Consider the following 15,095-nt stretch of genomic DNA (forward strand, 5'->3'; position numbering starts at 1 on the left):
GCTTCCTGCCATGATGACAATGAACTAAACCTCTGAACCTGTAAGCACTGCCCAATTAAATTAAATTGGCACTGTCATGGTAGCCCCTCACAGCAATAGAACATTGACTAAGACAGACAAGGAAATAGTGTCTTCCAGACACAATAGTGCACAAACATGAACTCAAGAGACTGGGACAGCAAGCATGGGGCGTGCACAGGTTCAAGTCAGTTCAAGTCTCATTTTTGGGAGGGGAAATGGACATTAGCTCCCATTCCTAATCGAGAAGCTATCTCCAATTGACATCTGCTTGCGGTGGAAAATGTTTTCTCTAAAGGAGTCTCACTGGATAGATGAAGCCCACTCAAGAGTAGGCCCCATGTGAAGCAGCAGCTGTAGATGCCAACATAAAATGAACTTGATTTGTAGACTTTTTCCCTCATATTGCTTTGCTTTGTCAGATTTTTGTCTTACTGGTCTTTTGTTTATATATTATGGTTTCCAATTTTACGTCTTTATGGATTTTATTTTTCTTCTTTTTAAAAATTATGATTTTTTTGGTCTGTTTTATAAAGAAAGAGAATTTTTTATAAAGAGAGAGAGAGAGTTGGGTGGGTGGGAAGGTGGAGAGGATCTGAGAGGGAAACCATGATGAGAATACATTGTAAGATAAAATGTTTTCAATTAAAAAATAAAAAGACAGAGCATTGGCTATTTTGGCAGGGGACCCAGACTCTATTCTCAATACACACAACCATGTGTGTTCACAACCATCTGTAACTCCAATTCCAGGGGATCCGACATCCTCTTCTGGCCTTTGCTGTCACTAAGCACACACACGTTATATACACAAGGCATGCATACAAACAGAACACCCCCACACATAAAATATCATTAGAAAAAATTTTAAAGCACATGTAGAGAGTATGTTCACAGACTTTTTCGGATAGTCAAAGACTGAGATCCAGATAGGGAAACTCAGTCAATAAGAAGGTTAAGAAAGGTGATCTATTTACATAACAAACACATTAAGACACATCAGGACAGTGGGGTGTGGTCAAGTCTTTCACAGTGCACATCTGTTAACCCTGTAAATCTTGACGGTGTGATCTTCGCCACAGCTTGCAAAGTACAACCACTCAAAGCCCTCTTTACTCTGCTCAGTGCTCCCATTGCAGTTCTTCCAGCATAACCTTCTGATACCAAGTGTGTGACTTTGGCTGCAAGAAAGATAGGAAAATCATATGAAAGTCATGACTGCAGAACACCCCACTGGAGTTCACCTACACAGGAACTACACATGTAACCAGGGCATCCTTACAGCTGTTATAACATGACTAGAAGTCTAATTAATATTCTAGTAATTTTAATCCTATATTGAAAATATCTCTTTTAACTTCAAAACAGACTAATATCTTATTCACTGGCCAATGACAATGTCCAAAGGAACAAGAAATAATACATTTCTGTCAAATGTTTTAATCATCAGTAGAATGACTGAAATGACTAACTGGAAAGCTAATCTTTCTGAAGCCAGTAAGATAGCTCAGTAGGTAAAGGCATTTCTACCAAGCCAGTCAACCTTAGTTCAATGCTTGTGAGAACCTGACTCCTGCAAGTTGACCTCTGACCTCCACTCACACCATTGCATGCACATGCTCACATAAGCAAATGTAAAATTTCTCAAAAGCTAATCTTTTAAGATAACATTGTAATGCAAGATTTAATTCAATTATTTAATAATTTCAAGATTACTGAATGTAGTTCAATTTTGTAATTTTGTTGTGCTGACACTGCCAAGAAATAAACGGGCTTTAATATTTTTACTGCTGAGTAAAGTAAAACCCTCAGTGAGCCACACAGCGAGAGCCATGATCTCAGGGTGACCTAACTGCAGGGCATCAGACAAGATAATAAACTATATTAGAGGCTCTTGTTCCCTAGGGTCCCCCAAAAGGCAGAACCAAAATGCTACCAAACAGATTAGCAATAGCTCTTGGAGAATCTACGACACGTTCCTTGTTGACATGTGTAAACATGTGCTCAAAATGAATAAAGCCAAGAGCAAACAAAACTCTGGTAGGTTTTGAGGCAGAAACACTGAGAGAGAGCACAAGGCACAGGTCTCTTTCAGACATGCCAGGATGAGAATGAGGTGCAAGTCTGGAGAACAGGGTTTGAAAACACAGGCCCTTAGTGAGTGTGAGCTTTTCTGGTACAGAAGGAGGACCTTTTGCTTAGACAGAGAGTGCAGACAGGACCCAGCCCAGTCAAGCTTAGTAAGCCACAGAGTTTACTGGGGTTTTTCAAAAGAGCGCAGGAGATGGTTAGGCAGCTAGCCACATGTCAGCTGTTCACCTCATATTTCAGAGAGTGAGGGCCGCCTGAGGCTCCCTTAAAGGTCTGTTTTCCCCATACAAGCGCATGCTAATAAGCCTGATCTGTTTCAGCACAGGGAGTCATGTGCAACTCAGAGTAGACCCAAGATATCACAGCTTACAAAAACATGCTGTCGTATGCAATGTTTCCTGAGGAAATGCTTCCATGTTATACAGACCATGACTGTGCTTAATGAGAGCTCATCTCTCCATAAGGAGGAATCTGAATATTAAAGCAGCCATAAGTCACTTGGGCAGAAACATTTTACATAAATAGAAATGGGAGATTCACTATGAAGAGCAAGCTCTATAAATATGGGAGCTGAGTTTTAAAAAGGCAAAATCTAATTGAGCAACTCTAGAAAAACATTGTTATTGGTTTTTCTCATATCACAAGTTATCAAGGTTTGGGACATAGTTTTTGTTATTTTAAAGATTTATTTATTTGTTTATACAATATTCTGCCTGCATGTGTGCCTATACGCCAGAAGAAGGCACCATATGTCATTATACATGGTTGTGAGCCACCAGGTGGTGGCTGGTAATTAACTCAGAACCTTTGAAAGAACAGCCAGTGCCTCTGCGCTATCTCTTCAGGCCCTGGGACATAGTTTTGAAAGAGAAGTTCCAAAAGTAGTGTTAAGCCAGCAACATCAGCAGAGGGCCCTGGGCACTATCAGCATTCATTAAACATGCTTCTCTCTTCCTAGTCAACAAATTGTTGGAAGTGGTGATCGATCAATAGTGCATGTGTTCCAGGAGGCCGTTCTGAAGGGCAGAACTTATTGATTTACATAAATAAAAGAATGGGTTTGGGGGTCCTTTTTTTGTTCATTTGTTTGTTTGGATGTGTTTTTGTTGTTTTCTGTTTTTGTTTGTTTTATTACTTCCTTTAAATCTCGAATGTTAACACATCATATTTAAAAGATATGTAGAGACCTGGAGAAATGGCTCAACATTCAAACAGGATAACCAGAGTTTAAGTCCTTAGGACCCACGTAAAAAGGCAAACTAGCTACATATACCTGGAACCCCAGTGCTGTGTGGACTGGAGATACAGCAAGACTGCTGGGGCCTGCTGGCCACCTGCCTAGCTCGATTCAACCAGAAACCCTACCTCAAGTAAACATGGCACAGAAGAACAGGACCATGATGTCCTCTTCAGACCTCTGAACATGTACAAGGAGATGGGCACATGTCTGAACACACACACACACAGGTGCACATGCACAGACATAATACAGAGAGCCAAGCAGGTGTTCATCTCAGCACTTGGGAGTCAGTGGCAGGAGGATGGTTGCAAGTTCAAGTCCAGGATGGTCTACATATCAAGTTCTAGGCCAAAGCAGACCTATACAGTAGAATTGTCTCAAAAAGACACACACATACACATAAAGGGCAGGGGAGGAGGTAGATAAAGAGGGCAGAGGAAAGATAACAGATTTGGAGGCTGGGGATGTAACTCAGCGGTAGAGTACACCCCAGCATGCTCAAGGCCCTTGGCTGAATCCCCAGCACCACAAAATTAATCAGTTAATTACAAGACATGGCCCTTAGGAAGCCAATCTGAAACTCCTGCTTACATTTCTGTGAATGCATTACTAGCAAAAAGTTAAAATTTAGTAATTAAAATAGCAGCTATTTAAATAATTCAATGTATTTAATCAAGAATTATTTTCAGGTTACAAACTGCCTGTCATTACAACGACAAAGAAAGAATCGTCAAATGAAAACCTTGAACTCTGCACATTTTCCTATGCTCACTGGCTTCTCACACTGAGGCCATGGTACAAATCTAAGTACCAAACCAGGGGCAGAGCATCGCGTACAGACAAGGCAGGAGGCAGTAAAGGAAAGTGGAGGGCAAGAGCGAGAAGGTCAGATGCTGGAAGATGGAATGTCATAGGCACTCAGAGCAAGCTGAGCAGGAGCTACTTCAACAGCAATAACAAAGCGGGCACACAATTTAACCAACAGTTACAATGAGCACTAACACACTCACAGGGATGTGAAAGGCCTGCTCTCTCTAATCTCTCATGCTCATCACGACACTAGCAATTAGAACAGTATTTGAAATTATGTTTAAATAGTAGGAACTTGAAGATCGAAAAGCCCAAGAAAATGAGCACAGAAAAATAATGACTTACTGAAAAGCTTAGGCATTCAGAAACAATAACATGTGCCACAAAGCAAATTAAAGTGGCCTCTGCTGGGACTGGGGGTGGCTAGCTGGTAGAAAGCCTGCCTAGAATTCACGAAGCCCTAGGTTCCATCCCCAGCACATTAAAAAAACGGCTGTGATGGGTGCAGGCCTGTGATCCCAGAGCTCAGGAGATGGAGGAAGATCAGTCATGAGACCCCAGCTCAAAAAAGGAAAGAACAGAGAAGAGAGGCAAGGTGAGGCAGCCATGGATAATGTCTGTAAAAGCAGCATGACAAAACCCAGCAATCTAGTAGAGCAAACCAAAAGCTGAGTCCCACTTACTAGCAAGGAGGTACTACTTGACTGTCAGTAAAACAGAGATTTCTGTCTCTCTCCATAAAAATGTTCATAAAAATTGCCACCAAAACCCACCACTGTTTCTATCTAATCAGCTGGAAGCAAAGTAGGAAGAACATACCTTAGAGTTGTTTCTACACAGCAGGTCCAGTCATTGATTTCTTGATTGGTCTTGTTCCAGGAGTATATACAAATCTTCCCACTCTCTAATCCAACTGCAACCACATACCTGTTTTCAAGGCAGGGAGATGACAGAGGTTGGTTGAGCATGACTTTCTCCTACCTCCACTTGCTCGAGTGCTCCCTTATAGTGTCTCAGTCGCCCACCCTGCACTGCTCTGCTGTGTCCCCAGTCTCTTCTCTGCAGAGGATGCAGGCAGGTCCATCTGTCCTAAGCTGCCAAAGCCCTCAAGCTAGTGTTTTTCCAGCAGGCTGCACTGACCCCTGTTTCCCTAGGCTGCCTGTGACAGAAAGCAAGGCAGCATATAGTCTGAAATAAGAAACTTTGTTCCTATTCCCATTTAAGCACCAATCATGGAATTCCAAGATTGCAAATTTTTCATAAGTATAAGCACTTTGAAAGCAGCAGCAACTAAACAAAACACACCAAAACAAAACAAAAATTGAGATGCTACTGAACAACCAAATCCCACAGAAACTAACCTCTGGGCCAGGTTCAGCACAGGGCAGACACTGACAGCCATCACAGAACTGCCCACATCCAGGACGGAGGAGCAGGGGCCGATGGGGTGCTCCATGGGGTTATGGCTGGAGTTACACTCGCCCCACACAACCACCTAGAACACAAATCACACTGTGAGGCATTCTCTGCAAGGGTTCTAGTGCTATACTCTGGTCCTAGGAGCCAATGAAAACAATCTGTTCTGAGGCTTTTAAATGTCACAGAAAAGCCACAGTGTGCAGACACAGGTTGAGAGCTCAGACACAGAAGTGTACCCAGAGAGCACAGAGTGTTGTTTATTATGCTCCGTAGCACACAACATGGTTCTAACGAGGTAAAATCCCACACGTCATGTCCTGGTTGCAGGTGCCACCCTCAGAACTCACCACATATTTGTTGGAGAGGAAGCCAGTCTTCTACACTACTTAGTGCTCAGGAAGTCAACTTGGCTATCAGGAGGATAGAACTTTAACAATATACTCTACACAAGACACAAGGCTTCCCTTGTGGAAGACCACGGCTCACGGGTGCCTGACTAGCCACAAAGAAATGGAGAAGGAAGCAAAATGGAAAGCTGCAGATGCAGGACCAACACATGATTCTGAAGAGAGGCTCTGGGAAGCACACATTACTGAAACTGCAGCAAATGCACTTGGTCTGTTTAGACACTATATCCCAAGAGCTAGGCAGATCAAGCTCAGCAAGGGATCTATGCTCAACACCAGCAAGGGACAAGCTTCCAGTCTGGGAGAATGATGCTGGCAGGCCCACACTGACATGTTTAATCTGAGTGCCACCACTTACCTGGATTTCTATCACCAGAAAGGGAAGGGTTATGAAAAGAGACACAATACCATGCTAGTCATCCTGGACTAGGAGACTTAGAAAAGATAAAGTTTTAAAGAACACAAAACCAGAGGGACGAGAAGGAGCCAAGGGCAGGCCTCAGGTAACAAGGGGAAGGGTGAGTTTCAGAGTGCTGCCTGATTTCCTAAGTTTTTCAACCTTCGGTCATGTTCTGCCCCTCTCTGTCACTGAATTAAAAGGTCATAACCTTTACTACTGAAAAATGGGAGCTGGGAGACAGTTGAGCCTTTAAAGGGTTGCCACACAAACAGGAGAACCTGTGTTTGATTCCCAGTGCCTGTGTTAAAAATAAAACCAGAATGAAAAAAACAAATCCCAAGTAAGGTGCTGTACCTGAACCCAGCACTAATGAATTGGATATCATCCTTTGGACTAGCTTAACAGCCACAAATAAAGCTCATTTTCATGAGAGTATCAAAAACAAGAAGTGCTATTTCCAGCCCCTCCTGCTCTTCTGGGTTCTGCTGTTTCATCTTGCTCTGGGGCTACGTGATGACAGACACTTGCCAAAGGGTCTTCTCTTCATGTTTCAGAGAAATATAGTTGTAGAGTTTAACAAGAAAAACATTCAGTGTACACGGGGAAGCCATGAACAAATTTGTAAACAACTATCAGAAAGGCAGAAAAATCTGCTGTTAAACATAACTGCAAAAACATTCTTTTACATTTTTAAAAATAATTTTATCTTTGATTGGAAAAAAAAAATACCTTTTTGTCTCGACTTCCAGTGAAGAAATATTTGCTATCAGGACTCCAGGAACAAGACCAAATGATTCTACTGTGCACAGAAGTGACGGTGTTGGTGAATGCAAAGAGAGTGAAAAATGGGTCTGAAAAAACAAAACAAAACACATACATCGCTCACAAAGCAGGACTGGCACCTCCTCTTCTCACCTGCAGCATGATCTACCGGGCACCCACTCTGCAGCAGAGGCCAGCAACCCAGCCCTTGCCAGCCTCAAGACTAGGTGCACATGGCTCATGTTGCCTCCTCACTCTCTGGTGCCTGGCAACAGAAATCTCTCAGGCAGTCAACTAAAGGCTAATTTACGATCTAAAACAAGTCTGGGGTGATTTTACTGTACTCCAGAAGTATCTAGATCTGTGTATTAAGGAAAAAATACTATAAATCATATTCCCCCCACCTTTTTTTGTAAATGTGCATTAGTGTAAAGGTGTCAGATCCCTTGGATTTGGCATTAGACAGTTGTGAGCTGCCATGTGGGTGCTGGGAATTGAACCCAGGTCCTTTGGAAGAACAGATGGTGCTCTTAGCCACTAAACCATCTCTCCAGGCCCTGAAAAAATACTACAAAGAGAGAAGGGAAAGCGTATTTTTCTCATAATACATAAGCAGAAGGCTTAAAGATAACTTCTAAGCTTTATATGGACTATATAACTGCTTATAGAGAATAAATTTATCAATCCATAACCCAAAAAGCTACAACAAATTAACACCTATGTTATTTATAGTACTTCAACTTTTATTTTTGTGTTTATTTTTAACATTTGTTTATTTATGTAGTGGGTGTGTATGTACATGTATACACACACATGCATACAGGAGTGCTTGTGAAAGAACAGTGTGCAGGACTTGGCTCTGTCCTTCCACATGTGCATTCCAGTGACTGAGCCTAGTCTTCAGGCTTGGTGGCAAGTGCCTGTACCTGCTGAGCCATCTCAGTGGTCTAGCACTCCAACTTTGAAATGAAGTGCTGTAAGTCAGGAAGTCACAAGTGATGTCAAAGGAAAACTCCAAATTGATTTCTCGAAATCCAAATTGTCAGGAGTCAGGATGTGGCATTACATCCTGACAAATGGATCATGGATTGAAATACTATTGTATCAAAAATACACCTAATACACCTGGTCTACTGATGTCCCTGCAGCTTACACACTGCTGTGGAGTAGTGGCTTTCACTGTGACAGCTGTGGGTCCACCACCCACCCCTCATAACATATGGCAAAGCTCAGGAGAAGATCAAAATTCAAAATCTGAAATACAGTCTGTACTGTGGGGCTATGAGGAATGATCTATCTCTGACTATGCCCACTCCATAAAATAAATAATAAATACTTTAGAAAAAAGAAAAGCCAAGTGTTCCCCAGTTGCCCAGGAACACTGAACTTCAGAGGCAGGAGGCTGTCTCCATCCTGTCACCTTTCTCTTGATTTCACAACTGCTAAATGTGGACAGACAACTTCACTACACAGGCTGCTTTACCAAACTCGGGGGAGGCTGCATGCTGTCTCTTCCATAAAGACCAGGTTCGATCTCTGGAAACAGCCAGTAAGAACTTGTCATCAGGTGAGAAGGCCATCTGTGTGACAGTCAGAGTGTGGAAAGCAAGGCTCTGCATTTGTTTCCAAGATGCTGTGCTCCAGAGTATGATGGCTGCGTGCTCCTTCTGGGCTGCCTGCAGGACAGAGGTAAGACACTGACGCATGGAAGCAGAAACCAACCAAAAGAACACACTTAACATAGCATGCTGTTTCTGTGGGTCTATTTGAATGTATCTATTTGTATATCTCCACAAAAGCCTCCAGAAAACTCCAGGGAGGTTACACACAGGTTACCTTTTCCTAATTTCTAGGAAAAGGTAGAGATAAGTAGGATTAGAAAAGACAACTCACAAGGGACCCATGTGCAATGTGTGCACAAAAGGACTGGGCAAGGAGAGGTATTTCCAGTAGAAAGAATAAAAAGATGCCATCTGGTGGTTTACATGAGATGTCCCCCACAGTCTACTTGACTATTTGACTACTTGGTACTCAGCTGGTGACTGGGAAGGCTTAGAAGGTATGGCCTTGCTCGAGGAAGTATCCCACTGGGGGAGGGTTCTGAGGTTTCAAAGGACTGTCCCCATTTCTCTTCCTGGTTTGATGTGAGCTGTTCTATCACCATGCCTCCCGTGATGTTGATGGACTCTTATCCTTCTGAAACTATAAGCCCACATAAACTCTTCCTTCTATAGTTGCCTTGGTCATGGTTTTTACCACAATAGAAAAAACAACATCACTGGTGATTCTGCAGCTACTGAAATGATCCTAAGGGATAACTGTGTCACTTAAAACAGCCTTATTTAGCACCCATTAAAAGATTCATACGTAGTGTGGTGGTTTGAATGAGAATGGCCCCCACAGGCTCATAGATCTAGATACCTGGTCACTAGGAAGTAGCACTATTTGGAAGGTTTAGGAGGTGTGGCCCTGTTGGAGGAAGTGTGTCACTGGGAGTGAGCTCTGAGGTTTCAAGGATCCAAGCCAGTCCCAGTATCTTTCTTTTCTTGCTGCCTATGGATCCAGATACAGAACTCTAAGCTTCTCCTCCAGCACCATGTCTGCCTGCAACCACCATGCTCCCCACCTTGACAAAAATGGACTAACCCTCTGAAACTGTAAGGAAGCCCCAATTAAAGGCCTTCTTTTGTAAGAGTTGCCTTGGTCATACTGTCTCTTCACAGAAACAGAACACCAATTAAGTAAACCTTGGTTTTAAACTTTAGTTTAAAACTAAGTTAATACCTTTGCCATAAAAAAACCCACCTCCATTAATTGTCTTCCCAGAAAAATCTATGAAGGTTTTATAAAAATATTGGAGAGGCCTGAAGAGATGGCTCAGTGGCCAAGAAGACTGGTTACTCTTCTGATTCAGTTCCCAGAATTCACAACTGCTTCTAACTCTAGAACCAAGAGATCCAACATCCTCTTCAGGCCTCCACAGGCATGCAAGTATATGCATACAGACATACATTCAGGCAAACATTCATGCACATAAAACAAAAATAAAAATCTTAGAAAAAAAAAGTAACAGTTTTATAAGCTATATCAAGAGAATTGTAGAATAGGAGAAACTTCCATGAAGTTCAAACTGCTCATACCTAAATACCAAAGGAAACTACCACTGGTTTGCTGCTGCTGTTTGCTCTAAGTTTTCTGGCTTCAAAGCTGTTGAGTTCCTACTCTTCCTGACTCTACCTTCCAAGCATAGAGATTACAGGTGTGAATCATCACTTAAAAAAAAATTTTTTTTTTACCTTTACTTATTTCTCATGTGTGTGCATGTATGTATGGGGAGAGAGAAATCAACTGTGGAAGTAAGAAGATAACTTGCAAGAGCTGGTTCTCTGCCACTCCGTGGATGTAGCGATCAAGCTCAGACCTAATGGTGCACCTTACCTACTGAGCATGTCAACAGTCCTTGATAAAGTTCTTAACAAACTTCCATCGAACTGAGTTGGATAATATATAAAGAAAATACGTTGTAAAGTGGGGTTGGCTCTAAAAATTAAAATTCATCCAATATCCTCGGCATGGTAGCACCTGCCTTTAGTCCCAGTACTTGAAAAGTAGAGGCAGGCAGATCTCAATGAGTTTAAGGCTAGCCTGGTATAAAAAGTGAATTTCCTTGTTTCAAAAAAATAAATATATATATAAATATAAATAAATATATATATAACACATATATAATATATATAATTATACATATATATTATAAATATAAATATAAATACATATTACACATATATAATATATATAATTATACATATATATATTATAAATAAAACATATGGAAAAGGAAAAAACTCACAAAATGTGTGAGACCAGACACCAAAAACTACACATTTTCCAGGTACTATGTGAACAGCAGAGAAAGCTGAATGAGGTACACGGATATCTTAGACAATGACTGCTATTTTTCTTTAAATCTAACATTACTCTAAAAGCGTATCCCTAGGGGAAATTAAAGACTTATATAAAGTAGGGGAGTAATTCAGATATTGTTAAAATCCTCCCAAATTTATCTACAGATTCATTGCCACCACCAAAGAGACTGGAAATACTTTCTGTAGAAACTGAAGCTGATTCTAAAATCACACAAAAATAAAATAACCCAGAAAAGAATAAAGTTGGACAACAATTACTTTCCTAACTTAAAGATACTTTATAAAAATAACACTTGGCAGGAGGAACTCACAAGGCCCCACCCCTTACGAGCTATAGGCCTTAAATGGCTGCTGAGGAATTTTTCTTTCTTTCTGTTATTTTTGTCTTTCTTCTTAGAGGTGAGGACCAAACCCAGGGCCGAGCGCTTGCAAGTGCTCTACCACTGAGCTAAATCCCCAACCCCCTTTTCTTTCTTTCAAGGTGAGCAGGATATGATAATTACTACTGAACATGACTGGAGGGAGGGGGCAGGTTCAGCATAGCAGCAGCCTTCAGCAGAAAACAGCCCTTTGTCCATTACCACACAGCCATCAGGGATGAGCCACATTTAAGATACACGATTAAGTTCATCTGCTTTAAATACGGGGAAGCTGAAGTTCTTTGCAACATGGATCTGGTAGTAGACAGGGAACTTGAACATGGTCTTACACGGGGCCTCAATCACATGCTCTTTACTCTGCAGCTTGGTGTAGCTAGATATGATGGCCTGGCCAACATGACCCACGGCCACTGGGCTCTGGAGCTTCTAAAAGGCATCCTCATTCAGTCTGGAGTCTAGACTGGGAACAACATGAGATCCAAAACATGCAAATATGCCATCAAACTGTTTCCAATCCAAGTTGGAAAGATCCCTTATGACAACCCAAGCACCAGGCTCACTTTCGCAAGGAGGGTGCTGTTGCAGCCACTGCACACCCCTGTAAATAAGAGACCTGGTGAGCTTCCCTGCTGCAGAGGACATTGTCTTCAGTGATGTAAGCACTGGTAAGGTCATATGCATATTTGCGTGTGTTGTGCGCACATAGGGACCATCACCCCCAAACCGAAACTGTTAAAGATCAACATTAAGAATAAATGAGTTCCAAAACAGTTTAAAATGTTTCTAAAGAGAGCTGAGGAGACGAGAATGTAAGAGATTCAGGCGATGGTACCTGAAGGGCTCATTTCATGTGAATTCTGTCTATATCTGCTGAATTGCAAAAGCCCAATGACTCCAATTACCTGTGACCAAAGTAAACACACACATACACCACAAACACCTACCTTGCAAGCAGAGGCAAGTAGAGTTTTTGAATTGTTACAAGTAACACAGAATATCTCATAGCCATGTCCATACCTAAAATTTAAAGGGAAAAAAATATGCCTTCTGTATTACTAATGTACTTATTCTTACACTGCATGAAACTTAAAGTGAAAAGGATCATTCCTTCAACCTAATACACAATTCTTTAAATGAGTATCACACTTTGCCTAGGTAACTATTTAGGGAAAAAGCAGGAAACCAGAGAAAAACGATAGCTTCCCAAGAAAATGTACTTCTACACAGGTTTTCATGTCTAATGCCCACCAGTCCAATAAACCACCATGGAAGATGTTGATGGAAACCAACACAGATAAAGATGAGCAGCTGAGTAACAAACAGAAGCATAAACTATGTTATGTCTCTCTATCTTTGAAATTAACACCAAACAACTAATACACATAATAAACAACAATGTAAAAAAACAAAACAAAACAACAACAAATAAAATAAAATAAAATAAAAAAACCACGGGAGGTCTGATTCTCACCCCTATGAAGCTATGCTGGGTAGGAGAAAAATGTAGGCAGGAGGAAGGGGAAAGAGAAAGTTGTTATAAGGGGACCTATGACTGACTCTAAAAAGAAATTTCAACTTACAGTTTCTGAACTTCAGGCCACAATGTGTTCTGCAGAAGATGATCCTCAGTTGGAGGTTCTACAAGACATTTTAAATTCTATAAGGTTTGAATACTATAGTTGTTTTCTATTTTTAGCCAAACAGAAAGTGAAAGCCATGGCTCTACTTCAGGGCCACAGCCACAGAGTAGACTGTACTACAGATTTCATTAACTTGTCTCTTGTCACTTCTTACCGTTAAGGACGGCAGGCTGAAAAGTCACCTCTGGGTACGCGAAGGCAGGGCTAGTTAAGAGCACCTCCTCCTCAGAAGTCTGAAAGGCCATGTCTCCTAGAGAAAAACAGACACCATGAATGCAGTTGCTATGACAATGTCTCAAAGCCACATATCAGAGAGAAGCAGGCCTTTTCAAATAGTGTGTTTCAGAGCTGTGTCCATGAGACTACAAAGATATTTTCCAAACTAGCTCCTGAATAGGACTGAATTCCAATAAAGATTCTGTCCATTTTCTTTCACCTAGATATTCACAAGTTTTGTTTGTTTGTTTGTCTTTGCATATATAGCTGAGCCTGCAAGTTGCTCACAATCTCTCCAGTGATTGGAGCGCTCTGTGAAACCCTGGATCAGTGGCCTACATGTAAACAGAGCAGCTATTACAAAGCATGAAGCTTAAAAACAGGCCTAAGGGAGCATCGGGTGCATATTACATAAGTCTGTAACTAAGTTTTAAGTAATAGAGGCATTCAATAATTTTGGAGACTAAATCCTTACCCTGATAGACAGCTTTATTTGATAGTCCCAATGCAGGAACAGTGGCTCCTTCTGGAAGATCTTCATCTTGCTAAAATGAGAAGCAAGCACAATATTCACATTTCAGACACTAAAAGTTACTGATTCCTCAAGTACCACAAAAAAAGTAATGTTCATAAATGCTGAGACTATTTCCAGCCTTTTAGGCGTTGCTGTCTGTAATCTTTCCAACTCCTGAATTGACAGATGCCACTCCAAGCAATCCCTCTCCGACAGAAAGGGCCTACCCACCACCCCATCTCCATCAGACAATCTCTCCTAGGTAAGCTCTCACCATAAGCCTATGGCCTAGTGGGCGGCAGGGTCTAACAGGTCCAGCAGGCAGAAATGTAAGGCCAAGGACTCTGCCCACAAGAAGGCCTCAAGAGATGCCAAGACAGAGATATAGCTCAAAAAGGCACAGTCATGACATTTTTATTACACACATGCAAATAACTGAAAGCTACTTTACTTACAGTGAAGTAAGATAAAAAGAGGCAACAGTCTGCCTAGATCTGGCACACACATGTGAACCATATGCTAACCATCAGAAATGGTATACAACCATATGCCGAGTGTTTACCAACTCAACTTTAACATACATACTGGAACTAGACATGAGTGATACGGATTTAAAACAGCAAACGACTGAGTGTAGCTACCTAGATGGGAGGTACTGCATGCTATCCTACAGTGTGGAAAGGGGCAGTGAGAAGCAATCCTGATGCTTTTCCAACACTCAACATGAAAACAGAACCTGAATGGAAACAAAATCTGTGTTCTAACACAAAGAACCAAGTATATGCCTGGAGCTAAACCTTTCCTGGCATCCCAGAAAACCCCACTTCATTTCCTAGAACTAAACATCTCCTGAACCTGCTCTTCCGCCACCCAGAGCTCCCTCTGGATCCCTCAGCAACAGTAGCAGCACAAGCAGAAGCAGCTGCCGTTGGCAACTGAGAAAGCAGAGGCACAAAGTGCCACCCATGAAGCTGACCTTCATTTCCTGTGGCTCTGCTCTCTCCAGCCTTTCCCACTCTGCTGCTGATTATCCCCTCAAACTCTGGGCTCCCACACAATACTCTGTTCCAAAATGCTTTTCATCACATTCTACCAACAGCACCAGTATGAACTAAAGCCCTCCAGTACTTTCCTTCAACTCTCTAGTTCTCGCTTCAATTCACCATGAGCCTTGACCTTAACTCTGCTCACGCACTCTCTCTTACCTTTCACCTGTGACTCCACTCATAGTAATAAACACTTATGTGCAATAGAACCATTTTCTTTTTTATT

General features: G+C 41.7%; 1 protein-coding gene across 2 annotated transcripts in view; it reads right to left on the bottom strand.

The window, feature by feature from the left end:
• Positions 1 to 868: 868 nt before the first annotated feature.
• Elp2 (elongator acetyltransferase complex subunit 2) overlaps positions 869 to 15,095 on the bottom strand; it is a 35,112-nt gene continuing 20,885 nt past the window's right edge. For both annotated transcript variants that reach the window (XM_055625556.1, XM_055625557.1), the window contains 9 exons: positions 13,785 to 13,854; positions 13,248 to 13,343; positions 13,034 to 13,091; positions 12,398 to 12,470; positions 8,631 to 8,823; positions 7,115 to 7,236; positions 5,521 to 5,654; positions 4,979 to 5,086; positions 869 to 1,199 (listed from right to left, as the gene is read on the bottom strand). In XM_055625556.1, coding sequence (XP_055481531.1) covers positions 1,046 to 1,199; positions 4,979 to 5,086; positions 5,521 to 5,654; positions 7,115 to 7,236; positions 8,631 to 8,823; positions 12,398 to 12,470; positions 13,034 to 13,091; positions 13,248 to 13,343; positions 13,785 to 13,854 — 1,008 coding nt within the window. In that variant the 3' untranslated portion in view covers positions 869 to 1,045. The remainder of the gene's footprint in view (positions 1,200 to 4,978; positions 5,087 to 5,520; positions 5,655 to 7,114; positions 7,237 to 8,630; positions 8,824 to 12,397; positions 12,471 to 13,033; positions 13,092 to 13,247; positions 13,344 to 13,784; positions 13,855 to 15,095) is intronic.

The sequence above is a fragment of the Psammomys obesus genome, unplaced genomic scaffold, assembly GCF_907164565.1.
Source record: "Psammomys obesus unplaced genomic scaffold, mPsaObe1.curated_primary_1811, whole genome shotgun sequence".
Taxonomy (NCBI): Eukaryota; Metazoa; Chordata; class Mammalia; order Rodentia; family Muridae; genus Psammomys; species Psammomys obesus.